At 39.6% G+C, this 14267-nt stretch overlaps 1 protein-coding gene and 1 pseudogene across 4 annotated transcripts in view; both read right to left on the bottom strand.

The window, feature by feature from the left end:
* Nucleotides 1–14267, bottom strand: part of WDR47 (WD repeat domain 47) — a 70574-nt gene that overhangs the window by 15761 nt on the left and 40546 nt on the right. For all 4 annotated transcript variants that reach the window (XM_024230989.3, XM_024230991.3, XM_063718214.1 and 1 more), the window contains exons 8-10: nt 8319–8576; nt 4619–4694; nt 585–742 (exon numbers count right to left, since the gene is read on the bottom strand). In XM_024230989.3, coding sequence (XP_024086757.1) covers nt 585–742; nt 4619–4694; nt 8319–8576 — 492 coding nt within the window. The remainder of the gene's footprint in view (nt 1–584; nt 743–4618; nt 4695–8318; nt 8577–14267) is intronic.
* LOC129049818 (NADH dehydrogenase [ubiquinone] 1 beta subcomplex subunit 3-like) lies at nt 754–2270 on the bottom strand (annotated as a pseudogene).

Raw genomic sequence — 14267 nt, 5'->3', positions numbered from 1 at the left:
TCCAAAAGCCTAAATTATTGGTTTCAGACATAAAGATAGCAAAAAAAAAAAATGCAAATAAATGAAAAATCCCACCCCTCTGTTTCTCAAACTAGGGTTATAATTAAAAAGTCTTAAGAGGTGTAAAAGAGTAAGAGTTATATGTAAATTACATACATAATTTATAAATAGGTGTGTATGAATAGGAAAAAACACAGTATACGTAGGGTTCAGTAGAGCCAAGGTTTCAGGAATCCACTGGGGTTCTTAAAATGTATCCCTTGCAAATAAGGGGGGTCTACTATATAAAGACTTTTCAGATAAAAAACAAAATACAAAAGCCATGGAAATAAAGAAGTCTAAAGCAATAAATGAGCAATGTTGTAATCAAAAACATTTTATGAAAAAATTATGAAGTTAATGACTTAAGTATATTTCCTAAGCACTGAAAGTAAAAACAGTTATTTTATAACAGAAAATAAAGTTTAATCAAAGGAAAGAAAGTAAGATTTGAAACACTACTGAATGGCAATTCTGGCAAAGGAACCTATAAGGCTAAATTAAAAACTAAGGTAAGAATGGCAGTACAAATCATTGATCCTTACCTTGGATCAATTACGTCTGGATAGGCACATACTCTCAGAGTTTTTGAATTTGAACCAACAGCATATAAACCTCCAGCTGGATGAAAAGCCACTGCTCTAACAGCTTGTGTGTCTTCTAGGATATTAATACAAACAAACTGCTTTTTTGATTTGTCATCCTATGGAAAGAATGAATATTAAAGTCATCCTATTAAAAAATGAATTTGAAAGAATTCCTCTTTCTCCAATTTTAAATTCATTTGAACTTTATTATTCTTTTTGGATCATGTTAGGTTTACTACCAATAACCATATATTCTTTTCTCTATGTTTTTCTTACTTTATTAAATCTTACTAACATCCTTTAAGAGGCAAACACACAGACAAGTAGGCTACAGTGAAGAAATCTTATTTTGGAGAGTTAAGAAATCACTAAGATACTTCCAGGTATTATCTTCAGTGATGCTTCTTATCTTTACTCTGGGACACCAGGTAATATTGAACCCCTACAGCTACCACAAATGCAGCAAATCTTTGAATCCTTTTAATAATGCACCATCAGAGGAAACATTGTTTGCAAAGTCACCCATGTTTCTCTAAGCTTCATTACAGCCCCATACATCCCTTAGCCCTCCTGCAGCCAGCTTCTCCTGGATAGTTTCTAATGGTGTTCCTTCTATCTTCCATTGTTTATAATCTGAAAATTCCATTTTACTATGTTCATGTTAACGTCCATGTCCATGGGCCATTTCTGCATTCTTTAGATGATTCTTTTAAAATGCAATATTATTGCTTTCCTTTTTTAAAAAGTTTTAATTTTTTTAATTAAAAAAAAAATAGAGATGGAGTTTTGCCATGTTGCCCAGGCTGGTCTTGAACTTCTGGGCTCAAGCAATTTGCCCACCACGGCCTCTCGAAGTGCTGGTGCTGGGATTACAGGTGTGAAACACCGCACCCAGCCAATTGTTTGTTTTGTTTTGTTTTGTTTGTTTTTGAGATGCAGTCTTGCTCTGCTGCCCAGGCTGTAGTGCAGTGGCGTGATCTTGGCTCACTGCAACTTCTGCCTCCCAGGTTCAAGTGATTCTCCTGCCTCAGCCTCCTGAGCAGCTGTGATTACAGGTGCCCACCACCACGCTTGACTAATTTTTGAATTTTTAGTAGAGACAGGGTTTCACTGTGTTGGCCAGGTTGGTCTCAAACTCCTAACCTGAAGTGATCTGCTTGCCTCAGTCTCCCAAAGTGCTGGGATTACAGGCATGAGCCACCGCACCTGGTTCCAGCCAATTGTTTTTAAATACATATGATTACATGAAGTTTTTCTGACAGCAGTCTCCATATATTAAGTAGCAAATTCAAATTCCCTAATTTTTCTATTTTTCATTACTCATTGCTAAACTAAGCTCAATTCATAAACACTCAAGTTTTTCTTCAATTATTAAGACAAAATGTAAGAATAAATATGGGCCAGGCACGGTGGCTCATGCCTATAATCCCAGCACTTTGTGAGTCCGAGTTGGGCATATTGCTTGAGCCCAGGAGTTTGAAACCAGGCTGTGCAACATGGCGAAACTCCATCTCTATAAAAATGAAAAAAAAAAAAAAATTTGTATGTGGTGGTATGCACCTGTAGTCTCAGCTACTTGGGAGGCTGAGGTGGGAGGATCGATTGAGTCTGGGAGGTTGAGGCTATAGTGAGCCTGGGCAACACCTGTCAGGGAGGGGGATGGGGGGAGGGGGGAGGGGCGGGGCACGAAGAAGGAAGGAAAGAAGTATGCATTCCTATATTGAAAGAAGAAGTATGCATTCCTATATTAAGTTCTCTTTAACTATTAAGAAAAAAAGAGCCCACTAGAAGTTCTAACAAATAGAGTATCATTTGTGTTTCTAAATGAAGGAAGTATAAAGGATTATTAATCTGCTTAAGAAAAAATGTTTACGATTATCTCTAGCAATGAATATTTCAGTATTTCAAGCTGAAATTATAAAATATCCCTTTAACAGCCTGGGCAACATGATGAAAACCCATCTCTACAAAAAAAGAGAAAAAAAATACAAAAATTAGCCGGGTGTGGTGGCGCATGCCTGTAGTCACAGCTACTCAGGGCGCTCTAGGACCCATAATGACTATAGCAACGAAAAGACTATGCCTTTCTCTACCTAAGTCTTTATTCATGCAATATATCCTCCTTGCAGGAATAGGGGGCAAACCTGATGTGTTACGCTATGTACGTCCTATGTAAGTGAATTGAATTCTGATATTATTTGTATGAATTTGACTAGAAATGTTGCATTTTCCAATAATCCATACACAGGGAATGTGACCGTTTGCAAAATTATATAATAGCATGGGGTAGATAAGAGAAAAAGGGAGGAAAAACGACTAACTAACTAAATGGCCTATAGCAGCACATCAATAATTACTAAAGATTGCTTTATAGCAAAAGCCCCACAAACTGATTTTATTTGCTGTCCTCCAGTGTGTTTTAAATTTTTGAGACAGAGTTTTGCTCTTGTTGCCTAGGCTGGAGTGAAATGGCATAATCTTGGCTCATTGCAACCTCAGCCTCCCAGGTTCAAGCGATTCTCCTGCCTCAGCCTCCCAAGTAGCTGGGATTACAGGCACCCGCCATCACACCCAGCTAATTTTTTGTATTTTTAGAAGAGATTGGGTTTCGCCGTGTTGGCCAGGCTGGTCTCAAACTCCTGACCTCAGGTGATCCACCTGCCTTGACCTCCCAAAGTGCTGGGATTACAGGAGTGAGCCACTGCATCCAGCCTTAAAATTTTTTTAAATTTGTTGTCATTTAAAAAACTAGGCGATTTCACATAAAAATCTAGATTTCTAGCTTTTCTTGAAAATCAGGTCAGGTGCAGTGCCTCGCACCTGTAATCCCGGCATTTTGGGAGGTCGAGGTGGGAGGATTGCTTGAGCCAGGAATTCGAGACCAGCCTGGGCAACGTAGTCAGACCATGTCTCTATTAATATATATACATACATACATTTTTTGGAGACAGAGTCTTGCTCTGTCCCCCAGGCTGGAGTACAATGGCGCGATCTTGGCTCACTGCAACCTCTGCCTCCCGGGTTAAAGCAATTCTCGTGCCTCAGCCTCCCAAGTGGCTGGCATTACAGGCGTGAGCCACTATGCCCAGCTAATTTTTGTATTTTTAGTAGAGACGGGGTTTTGCCATGTTGGCCAGGTTGGTCTTGAGCTCCCGACCTCAGATGATCCGCCTGCCTCGGCCTCCCAAAGTGCTGGGATTACAGGTGTGAGCCACCATGCCTGGCCTAACATTTTTTTTTAAATCAAAGGAATTGGAAACACTGGACTTGCATATTTCTAATGCAAGGGACAAATATTCCTTTGTGCTTATCATAAAAATGGTCAATTTTATTAATTTATATTATCTATTTCATCCCCAAAAGCATCTCAAATTAACACCTTTGTTTATGAAGTTAAAATCTGAACTAGGAAAATTAAGACAGAGTGAAGCTGTATACTGGCTAGGAAAGGATGTTTGCTTCCAAAGCAAAAAAACAGGTGTACCGATGAGAAGCCCAAAGAGATACCAATAATGAAATTAACCATAGGGTTCAGAGAATAACACAGAGCCTCAATTCATGTCCCAAGGCCACTACTAAGCCATTAATATGAACACTCCCACATGTCCAACTGTGCTTTCTAAGGCTCCCTCTTCAGTTACACCACTGAGAGCTCAACTGCCTTGAGCCTCGAGATAAATACCAACATTAGCAGTAATAACTACTTTTTAAAAAGTTTGTGGGTTTTTTTTGTTTTGTTTTGTTTTGTTTTTTAAGATGCGAGGTCTCACTCTGTTGCCCAGGTTGGAGTGGTGCAGCAGCTATCCACAGGTGCGATTCTAGTACTCTACAATCTCAAACTTCTGGGCTCAAGACATTCTTCTGCCTCGGCCTCCTGGGTACTGTACACCACCACGTCTGACTAAAATGGTTCTTCCTTTGAATTGAGAATTTCTTAGCAAAATTTACAGATGCATATGAAAACAATAAAACTTCCTTCCCCAAAGTATTACCTCTTCCCCTTTCGACCTTGATAGACTCCCTGGAGAATCTCCAAGAGGTGGCTTAATGACCGAATGTTCTGATGAGCTGTGGGAGTAGAAATTCAAGTACAGTTTACTCCATGTATCAAAATAGAAACTAAATTAATTTACCCTTTCAAACACTAATTTTTCTTTTTAGCAAACAATCCTAGCTGACTCCAAAGTTACTCTCTGGAGACATTTATTAAAATAGGCTCTGGATTCAGTGGCACCAATGACAGTTGTAAGGAGGAGATGAAAAGCCATTCTGGAAAGAAAATTAAGTCAAAGTCCACATATTTTATAGTGAGATGTCAAGTACCCTTCCCTTGCTTAGTTCCAGAATCCTGTTTGCTATGCTTAAATCCAACCCCAGACAGGACACTGGAGAATGCTCTTCAGGAAAATTATCTGGCCCAAGAGAAAAAAATATCAGAAACTTACAGTTTAGGGTACCTTAGTAAAACTATGTTTCCTCTTTATCAATTTTTGTGAGGCCAACAGGCAGACAGATCCACCCACATATGTAGCCCTTCCTTCCAATCAGCTTTTAAAATGTTTATTTAATATTATAAAATATAACAGAGACGGGGTCTCCCTATGTTGCCCAGGCTGCTCTCGAACTCCTGGGCTCAAGCAATCCTCCCACCTCAACCTCCCAGATTGCTGGGATTACAGGTGTGAGTCACCACACCCAGCCAGCTTTTGTTTTAATGTCTCACTGTTTACAGCCAGCCAAAGCTTTCTAGATACCTGAAAAAAGCCGAGATAAAAGGTAGAGACTAAAATCAACAGAAAAATGAACTTGGGAGAAGAGAGGCAATTTAGGGAACAAAAGCTACAAAAATATAATTTAAATCCTTAAATATAAGAAGATATAATGGATTAATAAGGAAACAAGAGCAAGATCTATTTTTTAAAAAGGAAAAGAAATGAGATAATAAGAAAGACCTATTACAAAATTAAAATATGATGGTAGAAAAAAGTAAATCCATAGAAAACAGAGGTGAGGAAATTGCTAAATAATTTTTTTTAATTTCCTAGAACTTAAGTTTCCAACTTAAAAGGGCCCACGAAATACCCAGAAGAATGAGGAAAAATAGAATCACTCTAAGGTCTATTTTCTATATCATCATGAAGTTTCAGACTGTCAGGGAAGAGAAGAACCTGAAAAATTCCAGAGTAGAAGGAGCAACAGGCCTCACCCAAAGAATGAGGAATCAAACAGCCTCGCCAACATGGTAAACATGGTGAAACTCCATCTCTACTAAAAATACAAAAATTAGTTGGGTGTGGTGGTATGTACCTGTAGTCCCAGCTACTAAGGTAGCTTAGGCACAAGAATCACTTGAACCCAGGAGGCCAGGGGTTGCAGTGAGCCAAGACTGCGCCACTGCACTCCAGCCCGGGAGCCAAAGCGAGACACCGTCTCAAAAAAAAAAAAAGACAATAAGGAATCAAAATGGCATCAGACTTTTTAATCAGAACACTAAAACTGGAAGATCATGTAGCAATGCTTTTGAAATACTGAGGAATGATTTTCATCCTAGAATTCTATACCCAGCTATACTAACAAAAAAAGGTGAAAAATAAAGCAAACACATTTTTAGACATGCAAGCTCTCAGAAACTTCATGTCTAATGTACCCCTTTTCAGGAAACTGTGAGATGCTAAAAACAGGGAATCTAATAAAGAGATGAGGCAAAGGAAATCCCAGGAGAACAGTGAGGAAAGTCTCAGGATTCTATCTAGACCTACATAAAGTGATCAAAAAACAGTAAATATAAAGTGAAGCAGGAGTGATCCTGGAGGGACATCTCCCAAGGGGAAAAAATGGAAGAGAAATTTCTGATACTTTTTACAATAATGAGAGAAGTTTTATGATTTTATAATTCTGTCAAAGCACTTACAGATAATTTAGTGATAAATATTAAGAAAACTAATCATGTACAGACACATGTACACCAACTTGAGGCAATTACTATCTCCAGGAAAAACAAGAAGCTATATGAAAAAGAAATATAATCATATGGCACTACATGACCCAGTTGTAAATAACATTTACAAGGTCATAGTAATGTGATACTGATTTAAACAAAATCACACTGATACTGATTTAAACAAAAATTGATATATACTGAAAATAAGGGATAGACAAAGTGAGGGTGCTATGTATGAGGAGTATGGTAGAGAAACAACAGAGAGCAAAAACAGTAATAGAGGCCGGGTGTGGTGGCTCATGCCTATAATTCCAGCACTTTGGGAGGCTGAGGTGAGTGAATCATGAAGTCAGGAGTTCGAGACCAGCCTAGCCAACATGGTGAAACCCTGTCTCTACCAAAAATACAAAACATTAGCTGGACATGGTGGCACATGCCTGTAATCCCAGCTACTCGGGAGGCTGAGGCAGAATTGCTTGAACCTGGGAGGCAGAGGTTGCAGTGAGCCGAGATTGTGCCACTGCATTCCAGCCCAGGCAACAAGAGCAAAACTCCATCTCAAAAAAACAAAACAAAACAAAACAGTAATAGAAGTATGTTTTTCAGAAATGTGGAAATATATAGCAAAAGGCTGGGTGCAGTGGTTCACTCCTGTAATCCCAGGACTTTGGGAGGCTGAGGTAGGAGGATCACTTAAGCCCAGGAATTTGAGACCAGCCTAGGCAACATAATGAGATCCCATCTTAAAAAAAAATTGTATGTATATATATCAAAAGAAACAGCCAAATGGGTTGAAAATGGCAGCCAATAAGAAATAAAACCATGGACAAAGATGGGTTTTATTTTAAGCCTTGAAGTACTATTTGTCTTTTGAAACCATGTATATATATTACATGGACAAAAACAAAAATTAAATTTTAAAATTTGGGTTCTTGTTTTGAAAGTACTCAAAACAACTATTATGAAAGCTGTAATAAAAAAGCAAATATTAAAAAAATAAAAATTCAGAAAAGAAGCAAAAATTGAATTTATGCTCTGAAATAAAACTAGGTTTTTGACACTAATTATTTATAAAGTGAATTCCTATAAGCATCCAAGTGCCAAAAGCAAGTTATACATTTTTGTACTTAATCTCAGCCAAAAAGCTGGGAATCTCATCTTATACATTTTTTAATGAACCACCCTGAAAAGTGTTTTATGCTAAGAATATAGAAAATGCTCCTTAACTAGTCCCATTGCATAAATTAACACTTGTATACTAATGATGGCAAGATAAAAATTTTCCCTGAATAGTGAAAATGTAAATATGCAGTCTTCCACTGCTGTAATTGCCAAAGCGGCCAACACTGCAGCTGCAATCATTCCACCAGATTGTAAAACATCTTTCTATGCCCTGAAAGTCTGAATTTTAAGATTATTTGTTCAAAGATGCCAATTGAAGAAAAAAGAAAATCAAGAAGATTTAGAGATCCTAAAACTGTAGGTTCTTTGAGTAGGATGGCTTATAAAAAATATAATTGCCTTGGTGGTAGTGAGGAAGCAAAAAGAAAAATAGAAGGAAAATGAAAACTATAAAGAGACTTAGAAGTTGGTAGAAGAGAATATAGACGAATGAAGGCAGATTAGGAAGAAAATATTGGTAGGCAGTAAGCTCTAAAAACCTTTATTTACAAGGCTCCAAAGACAAGTTCAACCTTCTATCCATTAGTAGTAAGTTAATATTTCCAAGTTTTACAAAGTCAAGCACTTACATTTGGCTTCCACAAGGTGATTCCTCCAGAAAAGGTATGTGATTTGTTGATCCAGGATTACGAGGAGTGCTTGTATGAATATTTGAAGCATCATGTGTTAATCTCTGACTAGAGTCTTGGGGTGGTGTAGTAAAACTAGTCACAGAAGAACCATTAGATTCATTGCCTTTGCTCCCATTACATTGCTGGTTGAGTGTTGATACCTCATTACCAAGGCCATCCATTCCAATATTTAATTCACCAAGCTTTTGAATAGACCTGTAAAATTAAACAATGTAATCATTTTAAAATAAAAACTTAATTGCATTCCTAATATATACAAGATTAAAAGTGTGAAAAGGTAAAAATATGCACATTTAATATATAATCTATGGCAAATTTAGTGTTAAAAATTACCACCATCAACTTAAGACATAACCAAGATACTGAAAGAAGATCCACATTTTCCCATAGTATAACACTACAGAAGATAGGCATAATGGGCATTATAGACTTTTCTTTCTTTTTTTTTTTGAGTCAGGGTCTCACTCTGTTGCCCAGGCTGAAGTGCAGTGGCATGATCGTGGCTCACTGCAGCCCTGGGCTCAAGCAATCCTTCCACCTCCCACACATACCTGGGACAACAGGTGCATACCATCATGACCAGCTAACTTTTTAAATTTTTTGTAGAGACAGAGTCTCCCTATATGGCCTAGACTGTTCATCAACTCCTGGGTTCAAGCTATCCTCCTGCCTTCCGCCCAAAGTGCTGGGATTACAGGCGTGAACCACTGTGCCCAGCCAGTATCACAGACTTTTTAAAGGCAGCTTTTACAATAAAAACAGAAAAAAAATTCTGTTTCTTCCCCAATATAACTTTGGTTTAATTTTCCATTTAAAACTTAACTTTCAGAAAGAGTCAATAACAATATCACCACTACCAAAATTGCTCATCAACAAAACAAGCCATTTTCATTCCATCTGTCTTGAGTAGTATCAAGTAGGAAATGGATGACTTGAGCAGGCCATGATGAGTAAAAAGTCAAATGGCATCCCTAATACTCCACATGTACTTATTCACTCATTAATTCATTCTACAAATACTATTGGCCAGTCTCTGATCTAGACAATAGGGAGATAAAACAGGAAGCAAAACAAGTTAGCCTCAGAGCCTTGCCCTCAACAAATAGTCTCTCCATTGCTGTAGCCTGACTCCTCATATTGAGATCAGGGCTACAAAGGGCACAAACAGGAAGCTACATTGCTCTTTTAAGATTTAGACTCATGGGCCAGGTGCGGTGACTCATATCTGTAATCCCAGCACTTTGGGAGGCTGAGGTGGGCGCATCACTTGAGGTCAGGAGTTCGAGACCAGCCTGGCCAACATGGTGAAACCCCATCTCTACTAAAAATACAAGAATTAGCCAAGCATGGTGGCAGACACCTGTAATCCCAGCTACTTGGGAGGCTGACCTGTAATCCCAGCTACTTGGGAGGCTGAAGCAGGAGAATCACTTGAACCCGGGAAGCAGAGGCTGCAGTGAGCCAACATCACACCACTGCACTCCAGCCTGGGCGACAGAGCAAGACTCCATCTCCAAAAAAAAAGATTTAGACCCATGGCCAGCAGCAGTGGCTCACGCCTATAATCCCAGCACTTTGGGAGGCCAAGGCAGAAGGACTGCTTGAGCCTGGGAGTTTGAGACTAGCCTGGGCAACAGAGGGAGCCCCTGTCTCTACCAAAAAAAAAAGAAAAAGAAAAAGAAAAACTTAGCCAGACATGGTGGTGTAGGCCTATGATCCTAGCTACTTGGAAGGCTGAGGTGGAAGGATTGCCTGGGCCCAGGAGGTCAAGGCTGCAATGGGCCATGATCCTGCCTGGGCAACAAAGTGAGATCCCAGCTCAGAAAAAAAAAAAGAAAAAGAAATAAAAGGAAAGAAAGAAGGAAGGCCGGGCGCGGTGGGTCACGCCTGTAATCCCAGTACTTTGGGAGGCCCAGGCGGGCTGATCACGAGGTCAGGAGATCGAGACCATCCTGGCTAACATGGTGAAACCCCGTCTCTACTAAAAATACAAAAAAAAAAAAAAATTAGCCAGGCGTGGTGGCGGGCGCCTGTAGTCCCAGCTTCTCGGGAGGCTAAGGCAGGAGAATGGCGTGAACCTGGGAGGCGGAGCTTGCAGTGAGCCGAGATAGTGCCACTGCACGCCAGCCTGGGCAACAGAGCGAGACTCCAACTCAAAAAAAAAAAAAAAAAGAAAGAAAGAAAGAAAGAAGGAAGGACAGGAAAGGGGAAAGGGGAGGAAGGGAGGGAGGGAGGAAAGAAGATTTAGACCCAAAACTAACCCAGCATCAGTTTCTCCAGCTGAGATTCAATATAAGAAAGGACTAACACAGGGAGTACAATTATTGAGAGGTGTTGTGGCTTATGGTATTTTTTAATTTTCCTACATTAAACATTGTTTATTTATATGTTTAGGGTTTAAAAAATACTTCCAAAAAAGCAGCTCAATATTATTAGAGGAACTGTTAGCCTTTACTAAATATTTATCAGTTAAAAATTATAATTAAGTAGCATTTCTCAAATTGTGTTCTGTGAAACACATTTCTTGTGAAATGTACATATATCTTTTTTTATACTCCCCATAAAAAAGGATATGAGGTCAAATAAATTTGGGAAAAATGCAAAGTATAAAAAGCATTTAAAATGCTAATACAGGCCAGGCACAGTGGCTCATGTCTGTAATCCTAGCACTTTGGGAGGCCAAGGCAGGCAGATCACCTGAGGTAGGGAGTTTGAGACCAGCCTGGCCAGCATGGTGAAACCGTGTCTTTACTAAAAATACAAAAATTAGCCAGGCATGGTGGTGGACACTTGTAGTCCCTGCTACCTGGGAGGCTGAGATGGTGAATCGCTTGAACCTGGGAGGAAGAGGTTGCAGTGAGCCAAGGTCACGCCACTGCACTCCAGCCTAGGCAACAGAGCAAGACTCCGCCTCAAAAAACAAAAAAAATGCTAATATAGCATTTTAACTCTCTTAAAATGGGCTGGGATGGGGAAGAGGCTGAATATGCCTATTAATTGTCAAATCCATGGTGCCAATTATTAGTATTAATAAAAACAAAAGATCAAGAGGTATAAAGTAATGATACAGTACTATTAATAAAATTCCTATCATGCTATAATTTTTTTCAATAAGATCTAATTGTATAACACAACTTATTTCTCTCCTTTCTATGTCCCTCAGAAGGAAGAAGTAAAATTTAAATCTAGAAATAATGACCTGCGAGAGTGATTTGGAAGAATAAAACATTGAGAAGAAAAAGTACATTTTAATTTATAGATTCTATCTCCATTCAATTTGTCCTTGATTTTACGTATCTTAAAGCCCTAGTACAGGCTCAAATATATAAAACTAAAGAGTCTAGAAAAAATAATTAAACAAAAACATTGGGCCAGGCATGAACCTGTAATCCCAGCACTTTGGGAGGCCAAGGCAGGTGGATCACCTGAGGTCAGGAGTTCGAGACCAGCCTGACCAACATGGTGAAACCCTGTCTCTACTAAAAATACAAAAAATTAGCTGGGCATAGTGGCAGTGCCTGTAATTCCAGCTACTTGGGAGGCTGAGGCAGGAGAATCGCTTAAACCTGGGAGGCAGAGGTTTCAGTGAGCTGAGATCATGCCACTGCACTCCAGCCTGGGCAACAAGAGCAAGACTCTGTCCCAAAAAAAAAAAATTATATTAAAGGGTTGGAACAGAATAGATAAGAAAAGATTAAGAGAATGACAGAAAATTTATGGGAAACTAATATATAAAAATTTAGGATGGGCCGGGCACGGTAGCTCCATGTCAAAAACAAAAACAAAACAATAAATACACTCTAAACAAACCTAAATTACAAGACAGAATTTAAATTCTAGGCCGCATGGTGGTTCTCGCCTGTAATCCCAGCACTTTAGGAGGTCGAGGCAGGAGGATTGCCTGAGCTCAGGAATTCAAGATCAGTCTGGGCAACATGGTGAAACTTCATCTCTACAAAAAATATAAAAATTAGCTGCTTGTGGTGGCTGGAGGATCGCTTTAGCCCCAGAGACAGAAGGTTGAGGCTGCAGTGAGCCATGACCACACTGCTGCACTCCAGACTGGGCAACAGAGTGAGACCCTGTCACAAATTTAAAAAAAAAAAAAGAATTTAAATTCTATTTATGATTGTCTTTAAAGGAAAGATGAACCTTCCCGAATAGTTTAGCTTTTTTTCTGAGGACGTACATCACTAACCACTATTGGGGAGGAGGGTCACAGAACTTTGCCATTTCATCTTCTCACTGCTAGATATCTGCTCTCACTGCAAAATAAGTTGGTCAGAAATTCAAATTACATCCACGACTTTCATGGCTATGAAGAAAACATCCAAAAACCAGAAATGGCAATTCATCAAATAAGAATAATTCTGACAAGCCACTCACTTGAACAGAGGTGATAAGAAAATGATACCCAAACTCGATGTTCAGAGGCCTATTTAGACTCTTGAGACCACCAGTCTAAACAATCCTTGTGTGAGCCGGCTACGATGACTCATGCCTGTAATCTCAGAGCTTTGGGAGGCTGAGGCAGGAGGACTACTTGAGCCCAGGAGTTCAAGGTTACAGTGAGCTATGATCATACCACTGCACTCCAGCCTAGGATGACAGAGCAAGACTCTATCTCCATTTAAAAAACAAAAAGGGCAGGCGCAGTGGCTTACACCTGTAATCCCAGCACTTTGGGAGGCTGAGGCGGGCAGATCACCAGGTCAGGAGATCGAGACCAGCCTGACCAACATGGTGAAATCCCGCCTCCACTAAAAATACAAAAATTAGCCAGGCATGGTGGTGCGTACCTGTAATCCCAGCTACTCAGGGAGCTGAGGCAGGAGAATCGCTTGAACCTGGGAGGCGGAGGTTGCAGTGAGCCAAGATCGCACCACTGCACTTCAGCCTGGGCGACAGAGCTAGACTCCATCTCAAAAAAAAAAAAAAAAAAAATGGCCAGGCATGGTGGCTCACACCTGTAATCCCTGCACTTTGGGAGGTTGAGATGGGAGAATCCCTTCAGCCAGGGTAGTAGAGGCTGCAGCGAGCCATGATCAGATCGCGCTACTGCACTCCAGCCTGGGCGACAGAGTGAGACTCCAGCTCAAAAAAGAACAAACAAAAAACAAAACAAAACAAAACCACTCCCTTTGTGAAGGTTTGAAGACGGGATCAATTTCAGGCTCACTGACTTACACAACACTCAGAGTTGTCAAGCAGATTACTTCCAATATTGTTGAATCAAGTGAAGAGCTAACAGTCACCATTACAGTTACCTAATTGTAATCATGACAATAGCCAACATTTATAGGATACTTCCTATGTGCCAGAACTGTTGTAAGCACATTTGCATATATTAATTCACTTAATCTTCCAACAATCATTGCTTATTTAAATATATATTATTTTATTGAATTCTAAACACACACACATAAGACCGGGTGTGGTGGCTCACGCCTGTAATCCCAGCACTTTGGGAGTGGGCGGATCACTTGAGCCCAGGAGTTCAAGACTAGCCTGGCCAACACAATGAAACCCCATCTCTACTAAAAAAATACAAAATCAGCCAGGTGTGGTGGCACACGCCTATAAATCCCAGCTACTCGGGAAGCTGAGGCAGGAGAATTGCTTGAACTCAGGAGGCAGAGGTTGCAGTAAGCGAAGATCGCGCCACTGTACTCCAGCCTGGGTGACAGAGTAAAACTCCATCCCAAGAACGAATAAATCAATAAATTAATTAATTAAATAAAATAATAAAAAATAAAAACACACACATGTGTGTATATATTTCTCTTATAATTGAAAACAATAAATGTAGTTCATATTGTTTTGGCAGAAATTATAAGAATCATTTTAATACAGCAAATCAAAAAAATCTGTAGGTTTAAGCACTTT

This window comes from Pongo abelii, chromosome 1 (genome assembly GCF_028885655.2).
Source record: "Pongo abelii isolate AG06213 chromosome 1, NHGRI_mPonAbe1-v2.0_pri, whole genome shotgun sequence".
In the NCBI taxonomy this organism is placed as follows: Eukaryota; Metazoa; Chordata; class Mammalia; order Primates; family Hominidae; genus Pongo; species Pongo abelii.
The sequence above is the reverse complement of the archived record's forward strand: the minus strand, read 5'-3'. Positions and strand labels throughout refer to the sequence as shown.